This window comes from Schistocerca gregaria, chromosome 3 (genome assembly GCF_023897955.1).
Source record: "Schistocerca gregaria isolate iqSchGreg1 chromosome 3, iqSchGreg1.2, whole genome shotgun sequence".
Lineage (NCBI taxonomy): Eukaryota > Metazoa > Arthropoda > Insecta > Orthoptera > Acrididae > Schistocerca > Schistocerca gregaria.
The window spans coordinates 528,287,691-528,305,614 of NC_064922.1; the positions used below are offsets into that span (position 1 = coordinate 528,287,691).

At 41.3% G+C, this 17,924-nt stretch overlaps 1 protein-coding gene across 1 annotated transcript; it reads right to left on the reverse strand.

The window, feature by feature from the left end:
* Positions 1-9,343: 9,343 nt before the first annotated feature.
* LOC126354740 (cuticle protein 16.5-like) lies at positions 9,344-15,335 on the reverse strand. The gene is made up of 2 exons (XM_050004613.1): positions 15,304-15,335; positions 9,344-9,644 (listed from the first exon to the last, which is right to left on the reverse strand). The coding sequence occupies exons 1-2, from the start codon at positions 15,310-15,312 to the stop codon at positions 9,396-9,398; spliced, it is 258 nt and encodes an 85-aa protein (XP_049860570.1). The 5' UTR covers positions 15,313-15,335; the 3' UTR covers positions 9,344-9,395.
* Between the last annotated feature and the right edge of the window lie 2,589 nt (positions 15,336-17,924).

Here is a 17,924-nt window from a genome sequence, read left to right on the forward strand (position 1 = left end):
ACACCTTGAATACAGAAAAAACATCACGTGTGACGAGATTTGATGTTATCAATACGGATCTACCGTAAGACGACATAGTTCAGAAATACACATTAAGGGTCTATGCTTTGACAACATAACTGTCGTTACGGCAAGTGGAAAGAGAGGGAGAGAGAGATAGTGGGTGAGAGGAATTTATGTGCCTATGATAAACCCCTTCATGCCACCTCTGTGTTGCCGCAGATGACGTGTCACTGATCTCATTTGTATTAAGATGGCAGTACAAGCGAGATGCCTGTTTGCTTTCACTGCCCTGAGTGGAATGCATAAGTTCTAATTAATGTTCACCAAACTGCAGCCGGCCGCGGTGTTCTCGCGGTTCTAGGCGCTCAGTCCGGAACCGCGCGACTGCTACCGTCGCAGGTTCGAATCCTGCCTCGGGCATGGATGTGTGTGATGTCCTTAGGTTAGTTAGGTTTAATTAGTTCTAAGTTCTAGGGGACTAATGACCACAGCAGTTGAGTCCCATAGTGCTCAGAGCCATTTGAACCAAACTGCAGTATTCTGCAGCTGTTGTACACTCGCAGAAGACAGCACGTTGGTCGTGAATCCGTTATCTTGAGGGTGTAGAAAACAAGGAACTCCACAGTTATAGTCCACTTTACGACTCACAAATAATTTTCTTTCTTCACAATTTCAAAGAAAATAAACTTAACAACGAACTGCGTATTTGCGTGATTATTATCAAATTGTTTTCAGTTACATGCCCAAATAACCGCAGACTGCTAATTAAGTTCTTAACCGATGCCGACCAAGATAGACATGTCTTCTGCCTTCCGAGACTGCAGAATCAGCTCTGATCGCCCGCCATCCACGTTAGAAAAGATCCGAAGATCTCCGAAATCCTTCGTCCGCCTTTTAGTTTAGCAGTTTTACTGGTTATTAACACTTTTGAAATAAAAGAATGGTAGCATGCTATTAAGAGATGCTTTTGTATAACATGCAAGTAAATTCACTGTTTAGTTTTCCTAATATTAAAAACATAAGTTTATCATTTCGGCTCGCTGCTTCCGAACGCAGCAGCCAGTAAAGGAGGAAAAGCACAATATAGGCCGTCTTTCTCACGAATCGAACAAACCGTCTGTCACCGGTACCACTCACCATGTTATGTCATCTTCCCACTGCTGCCATCTGAACTGCTCGAAGAAGAGCTGAGAGTAGCTGAATATGATGGCTGCAAGGCCAGAAATATTACAACATTCAAGCCAATGTTGAGCGCAAGTTGAACAACATCTCGAAGTAGAACTTTACTGACAGTTACACATAGTTGGATGAACTTTCTGTGCATTGCAAACCTATCCTAACCTAACCTAACCTACACTCAAGGTATGAGGCTATGTATAAATCCTGAAGCATTGAAACCACTGTCCTGACGTTTGTCTATTTTTTTATTAATCCACCTCTCACTACAGTTTGAACGTATTATAAGCAACCAACACATTAATCTACCTGTACTTTATTTCGAAGAGGTATGCCGTAATATTTCCTACTCTTCTAGTCGGCTGTAAAGATCATAATGACGTACATGCGTTTTGTCCTACGTTTGTTGCACCCATCTTGTTCCACAACATCTTGTATTGTACACAATACACATGTGTTTTGTACAGCAGTAGACAGCCGTTGTCATTTGTACGAAAGATGTGTACTGCGAAGTAATTCTCCTCTAACTCGTACTCCATTCCACTCGCATTACCTGTGCCTCATAATTGCTCCGCGGTTCCTGGTAAAAGCTCAATAACCTGATACGTCTGCTCGCCGCAATCAAACAGAAATTCCTCGAAATAATTCGCCCTACCATCTCCTGCCGGATAACGAGCATGAACCAAAATTCGCGAACTCGAGTATTGAGTTCAGCTGTTGTAACTGGCTGCTTGTATTACAATTACATCATACGATTACATTCCTACGTAACTAAGATTCTATAGTACCACTGCATAATGTTTTAACGCCTTTCCTCTTGCACGAAGAAGATTGGCAAGCAAATTGCAACTTGAATTAGCCATCGTCTTTTTTTTACAGTTACAGGTCGTGCACCTGGGTGCAACAAACGTAGGACAAAACGCATGTACGTCATTATGATCTTTACAGCCGACTGGAAGAGTAGGAAATATTACGGCATACCTCTTCCAAATAAAGTACAAGTAGATTAATGTGTTGGTAGCTTATAATACGTTCAAACTGTAGATGAGAAGTGGATTCATCATTATACCCCACAGTAATACTTCTCAGTGTCAACAACGGAAATTTAAGTGACTGGAAAAGAGCAAAACAGGGGAAATGCGCCGGTCCGCTAGCATAGTGGCGAAACGCAGAAGAGGTCAAAATCAATCAGTTAAAAGGTGCTCTTGGATCAAGAGTATGCACGTTTCTCGCGGATTGGCTATTCCTATGGAGAAAGTGCGCCAGTTCAAGATAATTTTCCAACCACCCTATTCTCCCGATGTGACCATATGTTAGTTTTTTGTTTTTTATTAAATAAAAAGATTTTTAAAGGATAAAATGTTTGGGCAGCAATATTCCTAAGAAAACTGAAATAAGATAAATACTTTCAGCTGCTAAATACAACCATCTTCAGATAGTTCAGAATGTGAAAAAGTGGTAAACACGCATTGGAAAGCATCATCAGCTGTAGTCATGCAACAACACTCAATCGTAAATACCAAGACTATATTTTCTTGGTATTAACGAATGCATATTATTGGTTGACTATGAAGAAAATAACGGTCTTGGTATTTACGAATGTATGTTTTGCTTGACGGCAGCTGATGACGCTTTCCAATGCAGATTCACCTCTTTTTCACATTTTGAACTATGTGAAGTCGGTTGGCAGTGTGGTTCTAGGCGCTAGGCGCTTGAGTCTGGAACCGCGTGACCACTACGGTCGCAGGTTCGAATCCTGCCTCGGGCATGGATGTGTGTGATGTCCTTAGGTTAGTTAGGTTTAAGTAGTTCTAAGTTCTAGGGGCTTGATGACCTCAGATGTTAAGTCCTATAGTGCTCAGAGCCATTTGAACCAAGCCATTTAATAAACCTTCCTGACAATGTCAGGCTTCTCTAATTTTTTCTTTTCTGAAGTCGAATAAATGGAGTGGACATTTCTCTGTCATTTAAACGAATATTACACGCAACTGGAAACAGATTTCATCCCTGAGCATGAATAAAACTAAAATATCCCATTTTGACAATACCTGCAAGGAGTTGTTAAATGAGAACAAGACAGAGAGAAAAAAGTGAACTGTTTATTATTTAAGAAGTAATCGCCGTAACTGTAAATGCATTTATCCGTCTGTAAGACAGGGCAATCAATGCTTTCATGGAAAAATGTTTGCGGTTGCCCACATGTTGCCAAGGCTGCATCGACTACGCTGCGGAAGTTTTGCTGGGAAGCCCTTAGACTTTCTCCATACGGTCCAGATCTGTCACCACCGTTTTCCATATGTTTATAACACTGAAGAAAGAAACTCGTGGCCTTCGGTTTGCTTCAGACGAAGAGGTGCACGTTTGGGTACAGTCACTGATCCGTAGGCAACAGCACTCATATTTCTATGAAAGCATTAACTGTCTTGAGAATGAGATTTTCACTCAGCAGCTGATATGAAACCTCCTGGCAGATTAAAACTGTGTGCCGGAAGGAGACTCAAACTCGGACCTTTGCCTTTCGCGGACAAGTGCTCTCTAGTAGAGCACTCTGCCAGGAAATTTCATTAACTGTCTTGTCTCACAGTAGGATAAATCTATTCACAATTATGTCGATTATTATTAAAATAATAAACAGTTTGCTTGATTTTTTTTCATCTGTCTCGTTTTCATTTGATTGCTCCCAATATAATATTCGCGGGACTCATTTAGTTGATACTTTTGTTTTGTCTTCTTCAACGGTTCCATTTGCACTTTCACTTTTCAGTGAATAATTGCTTTGCTGTTCGAGCTCGTTGTGTTTAATATATGTTCCATTATTTTTTCTTAGATGTGTGGTATTTTGCTCCAAGTATTTATACTGTCTTCAGTTGTTTCTCCAACGTGCATGTTTTTTTCCTGTTTTTGAGCTCTCTGTTTGTTTAGCAACCTGAATCGTTATTATCTTTTTTGAAATTGTTCTCTATTCGTTGAGATAACTCTCTGAATTCTCCTCTTTTTGTATAGTTTCTTGATGTTGAATCTCAACATAACTGATGCACTGTCTGTAAAGAGGCATGCATCAGAACTTTATGACTGAAACAGGCGATCACAGTTTATGTTTATCCATTTTAGACAGTCATTATTTCAGGACTGCACTTTGGAAATGTGGTGATACCGTGTATTTGGAATTCTCATGTGACTGCGTTGGCTTGTCGCCATGTGTTACCGTTTACAGGCAGGGTCTGAGAATGCTTGCACATTTATTGAAGATTTTAGCTCACATATAATTCAATGACAATTTTCCAGTTTTGTTGGTCTTTTTTATTTGCCGAGTATTCCTTAACACCTCCTGTCCCACTCAACCTGAGCATTAAAGTCGTCTAGTAAGACCTTCACCTGCTGCTTCCGGACTTTCATTGTTCCGGATGACTAGCAAAACGAAACTGTCAGATATGAATTCGGAGATGAAGGATAACAAAAAATGTACCTAGAACTCGGTGTCCTTCAAGCCCATCTTTGAAAGTTTTGTTACTGCTGGTTTTTCGTTTCTGTTGTCCTTTCCTTACTTGTTGCATTTACTGTTAACCAAGGCAACAGACAAATTGTAGGAACACCAAAACCATTTATAAAATTGTCGCTCAATATATTTCTCGTTACATTCTCTGTTTTATGTCCGAGTTTATCTACAGAATTAGCGCAGAGAACCAGTGCCGGCAACATGACTGTCGTTAATATCTATATGAAGGGCTACTACGAAGACACACAGCCCCGAAGTAGGTCCGTTAAGGGCTTTTCCAGGAGTATCGTTACTACCTTGAACGCGCTATAACCATGTGAGAGAAAGAGTGTGCCCTGATAAATAATGCGACTCATGATTTTTGATTTGCTAACGTTAGCGGTGAGCGGTTGTCGCAATTTACCGCTGCAACACAATATACGCAACGCATGGACGTGCTACGACTTAACGCGCTCAGCTCCGGGGCAGCCAGATTCCATTCTGCGACAACAGTGTACTATCTGCGATGCTTATTCCCAAATTATAAAGTAACTATTACTGTAACGTGTCATTTACTCAATTCGCATACCGCCTCTAATAAAGTGCTTGTAAATTAAACAAATAAAAAAGCAGGTCATTGAGAAACGAACTGGTCCTAATAACCAAATCAAGCAGGTAACATTCCCCCTGTGTAAGTAGTACTTCCAGATTCCTCTCTGTTCTCACAGCAAAGAACAACAGTCATACGTTAATTTAGGAAATTATATGTATTCCGCAACGCGGATTTTATACAATGACAATTTTACAGTAACTCATTTGCCTAAATACAAAATATGGATCTCGAATTTTCTGAAGATAGTGTTTCACAAAGCTACGTTGAGAAAACAGAACTTCTTCAGCTAAACATTTTTAGTGATATTGAGAAAGGGTAAGTTCTTGTGGTCATTATCTATTTTTGCGGTGTTTTAAAAGCGGTATTCTTTTAGAATTAGAAGCGATAACTTTAACTTTTGAGCAAGTGTCCTTTTCTATTTCCGTTTAAACACACGAGAAAGCGTTTTCAAGGACAGGTAACTTTCTTAGTTAAGTAGGTACTTTGATATAACAAAAACGATGGCTTTGCATTTCAGTACATTACTATGTCGAAACAATTCAATATTAACGAGATGGTAGCCTGGAGAATGAATGGTGAACAAAAGGTAAGGCTGTAAGAGTAGGGCCAAGGCAGTTAAAACAGTATACTGTAAGCTTCTTATGGGACTGTGTCTTCCGCCGGTCTTGTTAGTTCTTCGATGCTGCCCCTAACGAATTCCTCTGCTACTGCAAACCATTAAAATTTGTCTCAGAGCAGAACTGATATCCCAAGACCTCGATTGTTTCTTGGATATATTCCAGTATCTTCGTTTCTGTACAGTTTTTGCCTTCGCTAATATCCTTTGGTACCACGAACGTTACTTTGTGGTACCTCAACGCATGCTCTATCATCCTGTCCCTTATTCTAGTCATTGCTTTTCACGTACTCCTTTCCACACAGATTGTGCGCTGAACTCCTACATTCTTATCTTATAGGGTCTACTTAATCTCTGTTATCATTTAGTAATATCACATCTCAAACCCTGCGGTGCTCTCCTTTTCCGGTGTTCCCATACTCCGTGAAATACTTCCCCACAGTGCTGTACGCTAAATGTGAATTCATAGAGATGTTAACCTCAAATTTACACCTACGTTTGATAGTATTAAACATATTTCAGCGAGAAACTCTTGTGTTTAATAGCATCCTTTTTAAATTATCGTTCCTTCATCCGTCATGCATTATTTTGATTTGATGTAGTCTAATACGTTTTTTTCTATTCTGATATTAAATTTACGCTCATTTCTGCATTAAAGAATTAACCAAGGTTTTTTTTACCAATTTCACTGAGGAATGCAATGTCATCCGCGAATCTTACCATTAACACTTTCTTACTTTGAATTCAATTCCCACTCACGAACCTTTTTTTCCGTCGTTGCTTCTTCATTGCACACAGCGACCAGTAAGAGAGAAAGGCATCATCTGTGCTTTAGGCCCTTCTTTATCCGAGCACTGTTATTTTGGTCTTACGTCATTCTTTTTCCTTTTTAGTTCTTGGGCATACTGTTTCCTGTCTTTAACTACAGCATACACTAATTTTTCTGAGAATTACCAGCATGCTGCACACATTGTCCAATCCTCCTCCTAGCTCGATAAATACTGTGGACTTGTCTTGACTTCTCTTAAATCTTGAGTTTGTTGTTAAGCACAATGACAGCACTCCCTCTCTGATGCCTTTAGCGTTCCTAACGTCAAATAGATCGTCAATGCTCGTTTTTCTTTTCCATTGTTCGGTATATTATTCTTGCCTGTAACTGGGATGCATGACCTTATCAGCTGTTTGTGCAATAGCTCTCCCATTGATCTGCCTCCCTTGTTCTGTTACGTGAATGATATTCACAATAGAATAATGCGTACTTGGAAAAAGCCTGAGCATACAGAAGTTAATTATGGCGAGATATATATTCCAAAGTTAGATGTTAGCTTGCTAGCCAACTGAGGAACCTCAGTTCACAATTTGGTGATGGTGAAGAGTGGGTTGAACTTCAAGGGAGTTTTTGGGGCTGCGACTAGAGGTTAGTTGGCTTTATGTTATTAATTTTGAAAGCTGAAGTTTTTGGTAGCCTTGTGCGATTTTTGAATACACACCCTTTTACAAGGGCCTGAAAAACCTATTTGTGAACAGCCAGAAAGCGATCGAAAACCTACTGTTCATTCTGTGCAGTCCACAGTTACACTATTCAGCTCACCAAAAGGAAAATAAAATGTTCTAAGTCTCTAAGAACAAGGCAGAGGAGTCAGGAACCCCAAGGAGAAATAAAAGTCTGCTGTCGTTTAACCGAGTAGTATATTATGACAAAAGTTCCCTCGCACAAGAATTGGTTTAGAAAACCGTTAAAATTATTCTATGGTACTTAGCACTCGACAGTTCAGAAACGATACCTACTCTTTGTTTTTCAATACATTAAGCTAATTGCTCGCCTCAACGCTGGAGAATAATCTCAGACACTTGCTACGCAGTTTTCTGTAGTGTAGTGGACGGAACACGAAGCAGAACATCGGAAACGCTACACGGACTTAAAAGTTAAATTATTGATTGAAGTAAGTACACTTTCACAAAGTTTCAGAAGATGTATGTGATATCTCATTCGATCGAGAGAGAAAAAAATCACGTCACTTGTCATTAATGCCGCCCGAGGCTTAAGCGGACACCGACACAAACAGAATCAGCGCACATTCTAAAGCGTAGCGTATATTCCGTATGGCTAAAGACGGTTGGGTCACCTCCTTAGTGCACACACGTCGGCCTTTATGTAAAATCTCGATGCGGACGTCACTTCCAACATCAGGAAACTGACATCACGCAGAAACGTTTTTGATAAAAATACAGTATTTGCATCACTGTTAGTTGAAGATCTTCAACGGTCCTAATTTTCTAAAAGTAAATATGTACTCTGTTTATTTTGTATAAAATTCTTCAGAACTTTCCCAACAAAAGCGAATGTAGATAGTGGTCTCTGAATTGTCATTCTACTTATTTTTGTATCTTTGTTGGAGTTCAATATCATAGGGAAAGTCTGTACTGTTTCATTATTACTTGTGTCAGATACACTGTTCTCTTGTTAGCGTTGAATGTTATGTACTAAAATAGTTTAATTTAACTCGTTTTATACATATTTTTACTTAATAATTAAAAGGCTAGAGGAGGTAGCTCCATGAAAATCCCTACCATTTGTTTATGGGATGAACTGGATCTAATTCCATATGTACAACAATCTAAGTTTAATATTATAGGATTCAAAAATTTCGAAAAACTGAATTTTTGACGAAACTAATTATCAGGTCATACTGAGACTCCAAACCTTTGAATGGCTTAGTTTTACATAATCTGACCAAGTTTTGTAAGAATATTTAAACATTTAATTTTACGTAAGTTTACTGGTTAACTTCTTTGTTCGCTCTGGTCATATCACGCATAAAGCGCTTCCCTCTTGACCTTGGCCGAGCGACGGAGGAAAATCTCGCTCGTCACACCAGACATACCGATAAGCGCTTGCTTCCTCCCATATTTTCAGGATGAATCAAAGTGCACAGAAGTGGAATACTAAGTACTAAAAAGGGATGGTGTTCGGTAAAGGTTGTCTGAGGCTGTAGACATTGCCGTAATGCATACCGCAGTAGACATTTCAGTTGTACAGGTATTTACATGTCTAGAAACGGCAGTCACAGAACCTGGGCAGATAAAGAGAGCTATGAAGGAGGCAAATGAGAAGTGGGTGACGCAGGAAATAAGCAAACTGACTGTCTAAAGAAGCAAAGAGGGAAGCGTTCAGGAAAAGAAATTCTATCATCGGGTGATTCGTTTCTGTTCTATTAGGAAGTTTTGCCTGAGAACTACTTTTGGCAAATATCTCTATCATTAATTAGAATTTCTGAACAGCAAATCAGACTGGTGCGCGAGCTACACAGAGAAATGTACAAAGTATTGCAGAATAATAATGATGTCATTCAACAGGTGATCCTTTTAGTAACTTGTGAAATAATCTTATCTCTTCTAGAGAATGAACAGGAAGTAGGATGAATGAATATTTATAAAAATAATAACGCGAACAAGACGCTTGCAATTAAATTGACTTTATTTATCCTTATGAAGAGGTTGCAGGTAACTGTTTATCTGAAGTAAACGGCAGGCGCGGCGTGGTACGCGGCAGCTACTGCAGGAGCGGCGGCGACGATGGGGGCGGCGGCGGCCACGGCGAGTCCGTTGAAGTTCTGCGCGATGTACTGCGAGCTGTGCGCCGTCACGACGGCCGGCGCGGGGGCGGCGGCCACCAGGGGCGCGGAGTAGGCCAGGGGGGCGAGGCCGGCCTTGGGGGCGGCGCTCACGCAGCAGGCGGCTGCGGCCAGGACCAGAACAATCTGAAAGAAGAGTACGGTTTGATGGGTCTCTCAGGACATGCAAGTACATAGGTGTTTCAGTTTGCAGGGAGTCTGTCTATTAGGGGTGGCAGAGATGATGTGGCGTTATTTAACTAGCCATCAGCCAATTCACTCAGCTGAAATGGAGGGGGTAGGTGAATTGTTTGAACTGCAGCATGGTTTATCTCGTGTGCATTTCAACTTTCCAAGTTATATGCGGAATGCGAGTCTTCAAGAAATTGAAGCAGCTTTGTTTGTAATTGATTTTTTTTTTTTTACCAATAAATTGAAACCGGTGTCAGTTGGGGAATGAGTGTCTGTTGTAAGTGGTGTTCACATTTTTATTGGTGTTAACAAAATATTTACAGTCGCAAAAACTGACAGTGGCCAGCAGAGCGGTGTGGTGACCACATTCCCCTCTACATCTGCATCCGTTGACGTATGTGGGCTGAGGATGACACAGCGGTCAGCCGGTACCGTCGGATTTTCAAGATTAGTTCGGACACAGCTTTAGGAAATACTGAAAAATAAAAAATTATTACGTGCCGAATATTCTGTAACAGGTACGAAACGCTTCGTCTCCATATCGTCCAAATCGATGATGTTTCGTTAAATGCTTCGCACGCTGACGCTTGTTGATGGACCAGCACTGAAATCTGCAGCAATTAGCAGAAGGGTTGCACTCCTGTCATGTTTAACGATTCTCTTCATTCGTTGCTGATCCCGTTCTTGCAGGATCTTTCTCCGGTCGTAGTGGTGTCAGAGATTTGATGTTTTCCGGTTCCTGATATTCGCGGTACACTCGTGAAATGGTCGTACGAGAGAATCCCCACTTCATCGCTACCTCGGAGATGCTGTGTGCCATCACTCGTGCGTCGACTATGACACCACGTTCAGACTTCCTTAAATCTTGATAACTTGCCATTGTAGCAGCAGTAACCCGTCTAACAACTTATCTAGGCGTTGCCGACGGCAGTGCCGTCTTCTACCTTTTTACATATCTCTGTATTTCAATATGCATGCCTATAGCAGTTTCTTTGGCGCTGAGACATGTTAGTTAGAAAACACTCAGGAATGTATGGAAATGGAGCTCGGTGCTGGTCTACGAAACGCTGGGTATTGTAACGCAGTGACTCCCCACAGAAAGTGCAAGGGGGCTGGATGTGATGTCTCTCGTCTCCTTCTGGAACTTACGGTTCTGGTAGAAATGTGTTTCTGACGCCCCACGTTCATATCAGCCTCGATCAGACTCATAGTTGATAATCTGCCTTCCCGCATTGCTCTGCGGAAGCGATGCGATGTCTGTTCGTCTCACTCTTCTGGTCGTCGTCTGCGCCGAGTTACGTGCGTGGAAACATTGTCTTTGAAATACTGAAGAAACCTCTCTCCCCCCCCCCCCCCCCTGCAAACTGTTGAGTTCGAAATCCAAAAGTTTTGCGTGATCCCCTACATTCTGTGACCCTATTGTCTTGCAAAGACCAATACCGCACGTCCAAAGTCAGTTAAGTTTCGACTTGCTGGCATATTCGCAATGCTCCTGGCTTTAACAGCCTGCTCAGATACCGTGTCTACAATCGCGCCATAAGCCTTTTCTAGCTCGAACATTTTCGCGTCGTACACGGCACATCTTGATGTGGAAAAACGTTCACCATAGCTCTCGGCCACTCTGTTTATTTACGTACAAACGTTCATCACATGTAAATTCCTAATGCTACATCGTGCACAATTGAAATAAGCTGGAAATGTGGAATGTGAGGTAACCGACACTCGTTTGAAGAAGCCGAATATTCTCGTAGGTTATAAACTGCCGTAACAAATGGAACGTAATCTGTGTGATGCAGTATCGCTGAAAACAAGCAGGCCAATTTGCGTTTCTGCAATCATACGGCACCTAAATATCATTTATTAAGCAACTGAAAATAGAGTAAATCATTGAAGATACTCACTGATGAGCCGAAAAATTATGACCACCTGTTTAACAGCGTGGGGGTCCACTTTTGGTACGCAATAGATTAGCGCTTCTGTGTCTCATGCATACGGCAAGACTCGTGGGGGTTTTCGGAGTTATGTACTACAACAGGTCATGCAGTTCCCGCGAATTGAGAACCAGTGATTGTTGGGCACGCAGATGGCTCCTCATAACGTCTCGGAAGTATAATATCAGTTTAATCCGGTGGCCAAGACGTCATGACTGTTCCTTGGCCCAGACGTCATGACTTTATTACCACGCTCCTAAACCGAGTGTAGCCCTGTTTTGGTCCTGTGATACGAGCAGTTGTTCTGCCGGGAGATACCATCGTCGTCGGGGAGCACATCAGTTTTGGAGGGACGCAGACAGTTCGAAATAGCGTGCGCGTGGTCCACAACAGCCATGGTGCCTTCGGTTACTGCCATAGGTCCCTACCTCTGATCCTGTAGAAACCCAGGTGAACGTCGTCCATAGCACAGTATTGCATTCACCAGCATGTGTCCGTGGCGCACTTCATCTTTCGAATGGTCAGTCGCCTGGTTCATGGAATTTCCGACACGACCATCGACGTGTCGTAACAAAAAATGTGATTATTTTTATTCGGTGACATGTTCCGTTGATCCATGGTACAATCTCGACGACACCGAGCACATACCAATCTTAATGTGCAATGTTGTTTGATCAACATGGGTACACATAGGTGTCTTGGACTTCGGATTCTCTTGTTCAACAATATACACCGGACGGTGTGCTCGGAAATACTTGTTTCTGCACAGGCAGCGCGTTCCGTTGTCAGATCTGCCACCGATGGCGGCTTAAAGAGGAAGCAAACCGCCAACATTCAAAAAAGCATAATTTGCCTTTTTGAGGCATCTTCATAATTTGTTTGGGAACTGGAGGTAATACATTGGTCATAAACAGCCAAAATTTTTGTACGCACCCGAACAAATTCTGAAGACTCATAGAAAAGGCGAAACACTAGCTAAACTCTTATTTTTATTTGCAACCTAGACTGTTTTTCTTACTGATAATCCCTGATGATCGTTTCCAGGCTCCGACTCGTAATAATTAGCACTCAAAACCACTTATCTCCATGGATTTCGTTCTTTTCATCCCGTATCATCGCTAAAATGATTTCCCACTCGTCTTCTGCAGCATCGAGCACTGTGGGAAGCTCACTGGTGTACATGGTGCTGACATAGACTTAAAACGACTGTTTTATCAGTACGTGAAATTTATAGGCTTTCCGTCACGACGCTGGACGTTCGGACTAGAGTAGCAGTGATTTTTATTGCCTCGGTGATAAAAACTAAAATATGTTCTAAAATTTTGCACGTATCCTCTGATGGAAGTATTTACTGTTTCAAATTATGTCGAAAAGTATATAGCACACATTACTGCGATTGCTAGTGTGTGATAATTATATATTTCTATGGGCATAATGCACTACTGTTGATACCTGTAAAGAGAAATTCTCCAGCAAAATGAGACATTGCATGCAGAGTACAGAGCGGCAGTTGTAATTAATGTGCAGATAAATCACCACAGGTAGTCTATTGACTAATCTCAGTCATCAGATGCGAGTTTTCTCACATATTTATCTAAGAAATTAAAAAAATTGCTGGAAATTACCATCTCTTAAAAAGAAGTTATCAAATGGAATTACGGAGTAATACGTAATATATACAATACATTTTACTGTCTACCTTGACCTGTACGTAGCAGACAAATATTTAACGATTTGCAAATCAGTAAGCAAGTAAATAGAAATCCCCTATTGGGATCGCGCTGGAGGCTTAAATTAGCTCTCGGAACATTTTGATTGATCTCGTTCCTGTAACTCTTTTAATATGCTAGGTACGATTCAATTAAATTTTATTTTTTAAAAAAAAAGTAGTAACCTTAACTGCAGATGTTTGGTATATAGTTGTACAAAAAGTAGGTAACTGATGTTGCCGAGCTGTGATTTAAACCTCTAATGTGTTGTCACCAAGGCAATGAAAATCTTAGGACAGTCACGTCGGATGAGAAAAACTAGTCAAACAAATCAAATTATATATGAAAATTGATTTGTTCATTACAAATTGTTCACTCAATCCAGTGACATATTAAGGATAGATGGCCTGAGTTTATTGACACTCCAGCCACAGCTCCCGGATTATCGTTGATGCCATTCGCATCGTCCTTAAATGGTCGTGTGAAACCCAGCTCGCGCTATTCGTCCACGAGACTCAGAGGGCCATAGACCCGGGTTCACAGGTAGATGCCGTATTTCTTGACTTCCGCAAGGCGTTTGACACAGTTCCCCACAGTTGTTTAATGAACAAAGTAAGAGCATACGGACTATCAGACCAATTGTGTGATTGGATTGAGGAGTTCCTAGATAACAGAACGCAGCATGTCATTCTCAATGGAGAGAAGTCTTCCGAAGTAAGAGTGATTTCAGGTGTGCCGCAGGAGAGTGTCATAGCACCGTTGCTGTTCACAATATACATAAATGACCTGGTGGATGACATCGGAAGTTCATTGAGGCTTTTTGCAGATGATGCTGTGGTGTATCGAGAGGTTGCAACAATGAAAAATTGTGCTGAAATGCAGGAGGATCTGCAGCGAATTGACGCATGGTGCAGGGAATGGCAATTGAATCTCAATGTAGACAAGTGTAATGTGCTGTGAATACATAGAAAGATAGATTCCTTATCATTTAGCTACAAAATAGCGGGTCAGCAACTGGAAGGAGTTAATTCCATAAATTATCTGGGAGTACGCATTAGGAGTGATTTAAAATGGAATGATCATATAAAATTGATCGTCGGTAAAGCAGATGCCAGACTGAAATTCATTGGAAGAATCCTAAGGAAATGTAATCCGAAAGCAAAGGAAGTAGGTTACAGTACGCCTGTTCGCCCACTGCTTGGATACTTCTCAACAGTGTGGGATTCGTACCAGATAGGGTTGATAGAAGAGATAGAGAAGATCCAACAGAGAGCAGCGCGCTTCGTTACAGGATCATTTAGTAATCGCGAAAGCGTTACAGAGATTATAGATAAACTCCAGTGGAAGAATCTGCAGGAGAGACGCTCAGTAGCTGGGTACGGGCTTTTGTTAAAGTTTCGAGAACATACCTTCACCGAAGAGTCAAGCAGTATATTGCTCCCTCGTACGTATATCTCTCGAAGAGATCATGAGGATAAAATCAGAGATATTAGAGCCCACACAGAAGCATACCGACAATCCTTCTTTCCACAAACAATACGAGACTGGAATAGAAGGGAGAACCGATAGAGGTACTCAGGGTACCCTCCGTCACACACCGTCAGGTGGCTTGCGGAGTATGGATGTAGATGTAGAAATCCCAAACCTAGTTCATAGAAACTGTTAGTGAACCTTCAAATCAAAAATTTCTCTTTCTAGCAAAATGCTGGCTGGGGAAAAGCAGTGAGACAAATTACTTAGATGTCCCGTTTAGAAAGTATCTTTCGTTTGACAACTACAAGTTGTTGCGTAGCTGGAAACAGTGCACTGAATTACATACGGGTTACATCGGAAAACACAGAAGTCCACATCACCACATGTGGGTTTCTAGGCAAGTATATAATCTTTCTGGACACTAAACGTATGAGGCCGACGCAATGGCAATTTTGTAACGGACTTTCGAAATAAGGACTATGTTCTAAGCACCAGACCTACCTTGTACATGTCGTCGGCGTGCTGGTGGACGGAACGATGGGTGGCGGGTGTAAGGAGCCTCTTTTATACGATGCCTGATGGGCTTGGCGGCGGTGCTGGGGGCTCTGGGAGGCAGCCAGCCGGTTACGTCACAGGGGCACGCGCCTCTAGCACTGCCCCCCGCCCCCCCCTCTCTTCTCCAGCAATAAGCTCACGAGTGTTAAATGAGGTAGGTAATAAGCCCCGAACGATTCTCGAGGTACAACCAATAAACCCTGTACAAATCCTCACAATACGTTTCTAAGTCTCAGTCATTTCTTTTCAGGAGATGAATAAATTAATATTGAAAAACTGCTGTTGAGAAGTAGCTTGATAAGATTTACGTCTCGTACAAATGTACATGCAATCCATAGCTGTGAAATTATTTCTGGGGAACAAATGTGTCAAATGTTAGGAACGTAAAATTAAAACTGAAAATAGTAATATTGTTCATTACAAAGATATTTTCAAAACACTGGGGATTCTGACCGCACAATGCGAGTACAACAATCTAAAACTTAAGTGGATAAAAAATAGCCTTAATAATGATTCCACAAAGAGGTCTCTCTATTAAAACGGAACAATATCTAGGCTGGATTTCCATTTATAAAGAAAGAACTAAGATAAAATTCAAAACAGCATTTCCTACCAAGGAATGAAATTGTACAACAAATTGCACAAGAGAGCAAAGAGCTTACTAAAAGAACTTATTTAGTTATGCAATGCATTCTGTACGGTGTAGGCAGATTATATAACACAGAGAAGGGATTTGGTAAAAAATGTAACACAAGTAAATGATAGTAACTATTATTACTATTGTTATCATTATAGTAATACAGATAATAATAACAACAAATCTGTCATTTGACGCCCTACTTTCGCATTATAACTTTTTTTCAATAAAGCTTACTCAAAAGCTCTGAAACGGATAATTCTAACCTCTTATCTTCTTCCTGAGATCATCACGTCACTCAGTATGGAAGAATGCTGAATCATTTTTTCACACTAGGAGACGATAAGCTGAGATACACAAAATAAGAGTCAAACCGTCACCGTGGTCCATATGTCAGCAAACAATGTGTTAGTGTTAGTTTATGGTTCAAATAGCTCTGAGCACTATGGGACTTAACTTCTGAGGTCATCAGTCCCCTAGAACTTAGAACTACTTAAACCTAACTAACCTAAGGACAGCACACAACACCCAGTCATCACGAGGCAGAGGAAATCACTGACCCCGCCGGGAATCGAACCCGGGAACCCGGGCGCGGGAAGCGAGAACGCTACCGCACGACCACGAGTTGCGGACTGTTGGGTTAGCGAGCATTTGTGTACTCAACAGAGAGTTCGTCTTACTGTAAGTGTCCTACAGCACAGTACCAAAGTTTGAATATCACACACTTCCTCTACTTAAGGATCTTGAGAGAGCCCGAAAAACATGGTTGATAGGTACCAAAAACGAGCCGCATATTCCTAGGTGACTATGAACAGAAAATGGCTAAAAATTTTACGGTACATTCCCAAGATTCCGATCTCTAATAACCTTGAAAATTTTCTTGATATCCTTATCCCTTTCCAGGATACAGAGGCTCAAATTTAATCTACTTTTACACGTACAATCACTCGTAATCTTCTGTGTGAGGCAAAAACGTAGTTTATAGAGCGACGTGACACGGAGAAATGTGCTGTAATGTGTCTCCGTTCATCAGAAGGGTTCTAGGATCCCGGTTCTAGGATCCCAAAGTTATGGTCCTGAAGCACATGCAAAATTTTTGTGGACGAAAAATCCTGGGTGAGGTGTAAAATTAGTTTTGAGTTATTTCAATTTCTCATAAGTAAATCATCAAAATTATACTGGATCATACAGTTCTTTTCATATGACTGACATGCCCTGTTGTAGCAGGCGAAAGAAGGAGACCAGTGGAAAAATGCTGCTATCGGAGTACAAAAAAGACTAATATGCTCTTGTTTTAAAAATCTCTGACTGAAAAGTGTAGTACCAGCTGCCTAATTCTACCTTCCACAGCCCCTTAAAAATTTTCTGAAATTTTCGGCAGTCAAACATATTCGCGCCTTTTTCTGCTGTGAGAGAAGGAGACAGTGGCAGCGCAAAGCGAGAGAAAATAGTAAGTACTGGAAGATAGTAGACAGTGGTTGTAGTATAGCAAGAGTGAAGGAGACAATGGCAGTGTGAGAGAAAGAGAGGGTAACAATGGCAGTGGATCATTGTTGACTGTGACAGATCAGTGATAGGACAAGAGACAAGGAAGCAGTGCCAGTCGGAAGGGAATAAAAAGGAATAAAGTGAAGGAGAAAGTGGAAGTTGGTGACAGCCAATGATAATGGGGGTGAGAGAGGATAGGCAGCTGGAAGTGGATGGGACTGAGCGAATTACAGCGATGGACTAATGCGCTGAGGGAGCATGTGGGAATGAGATGTGAGTTGTATTTTAAAACAGCACATGTATAATTGCATGCCAAAATTTTTGGGAAAATTTTAAAAGCTGAGGAGGAAGATATAATGGTGCATCTGGTACCTCACTTTCCGGTCACTCCTTTTCTGTGCTCCGGTAGAATTTTCCCGCTGGTGTTATGAGGAAGAAGGCC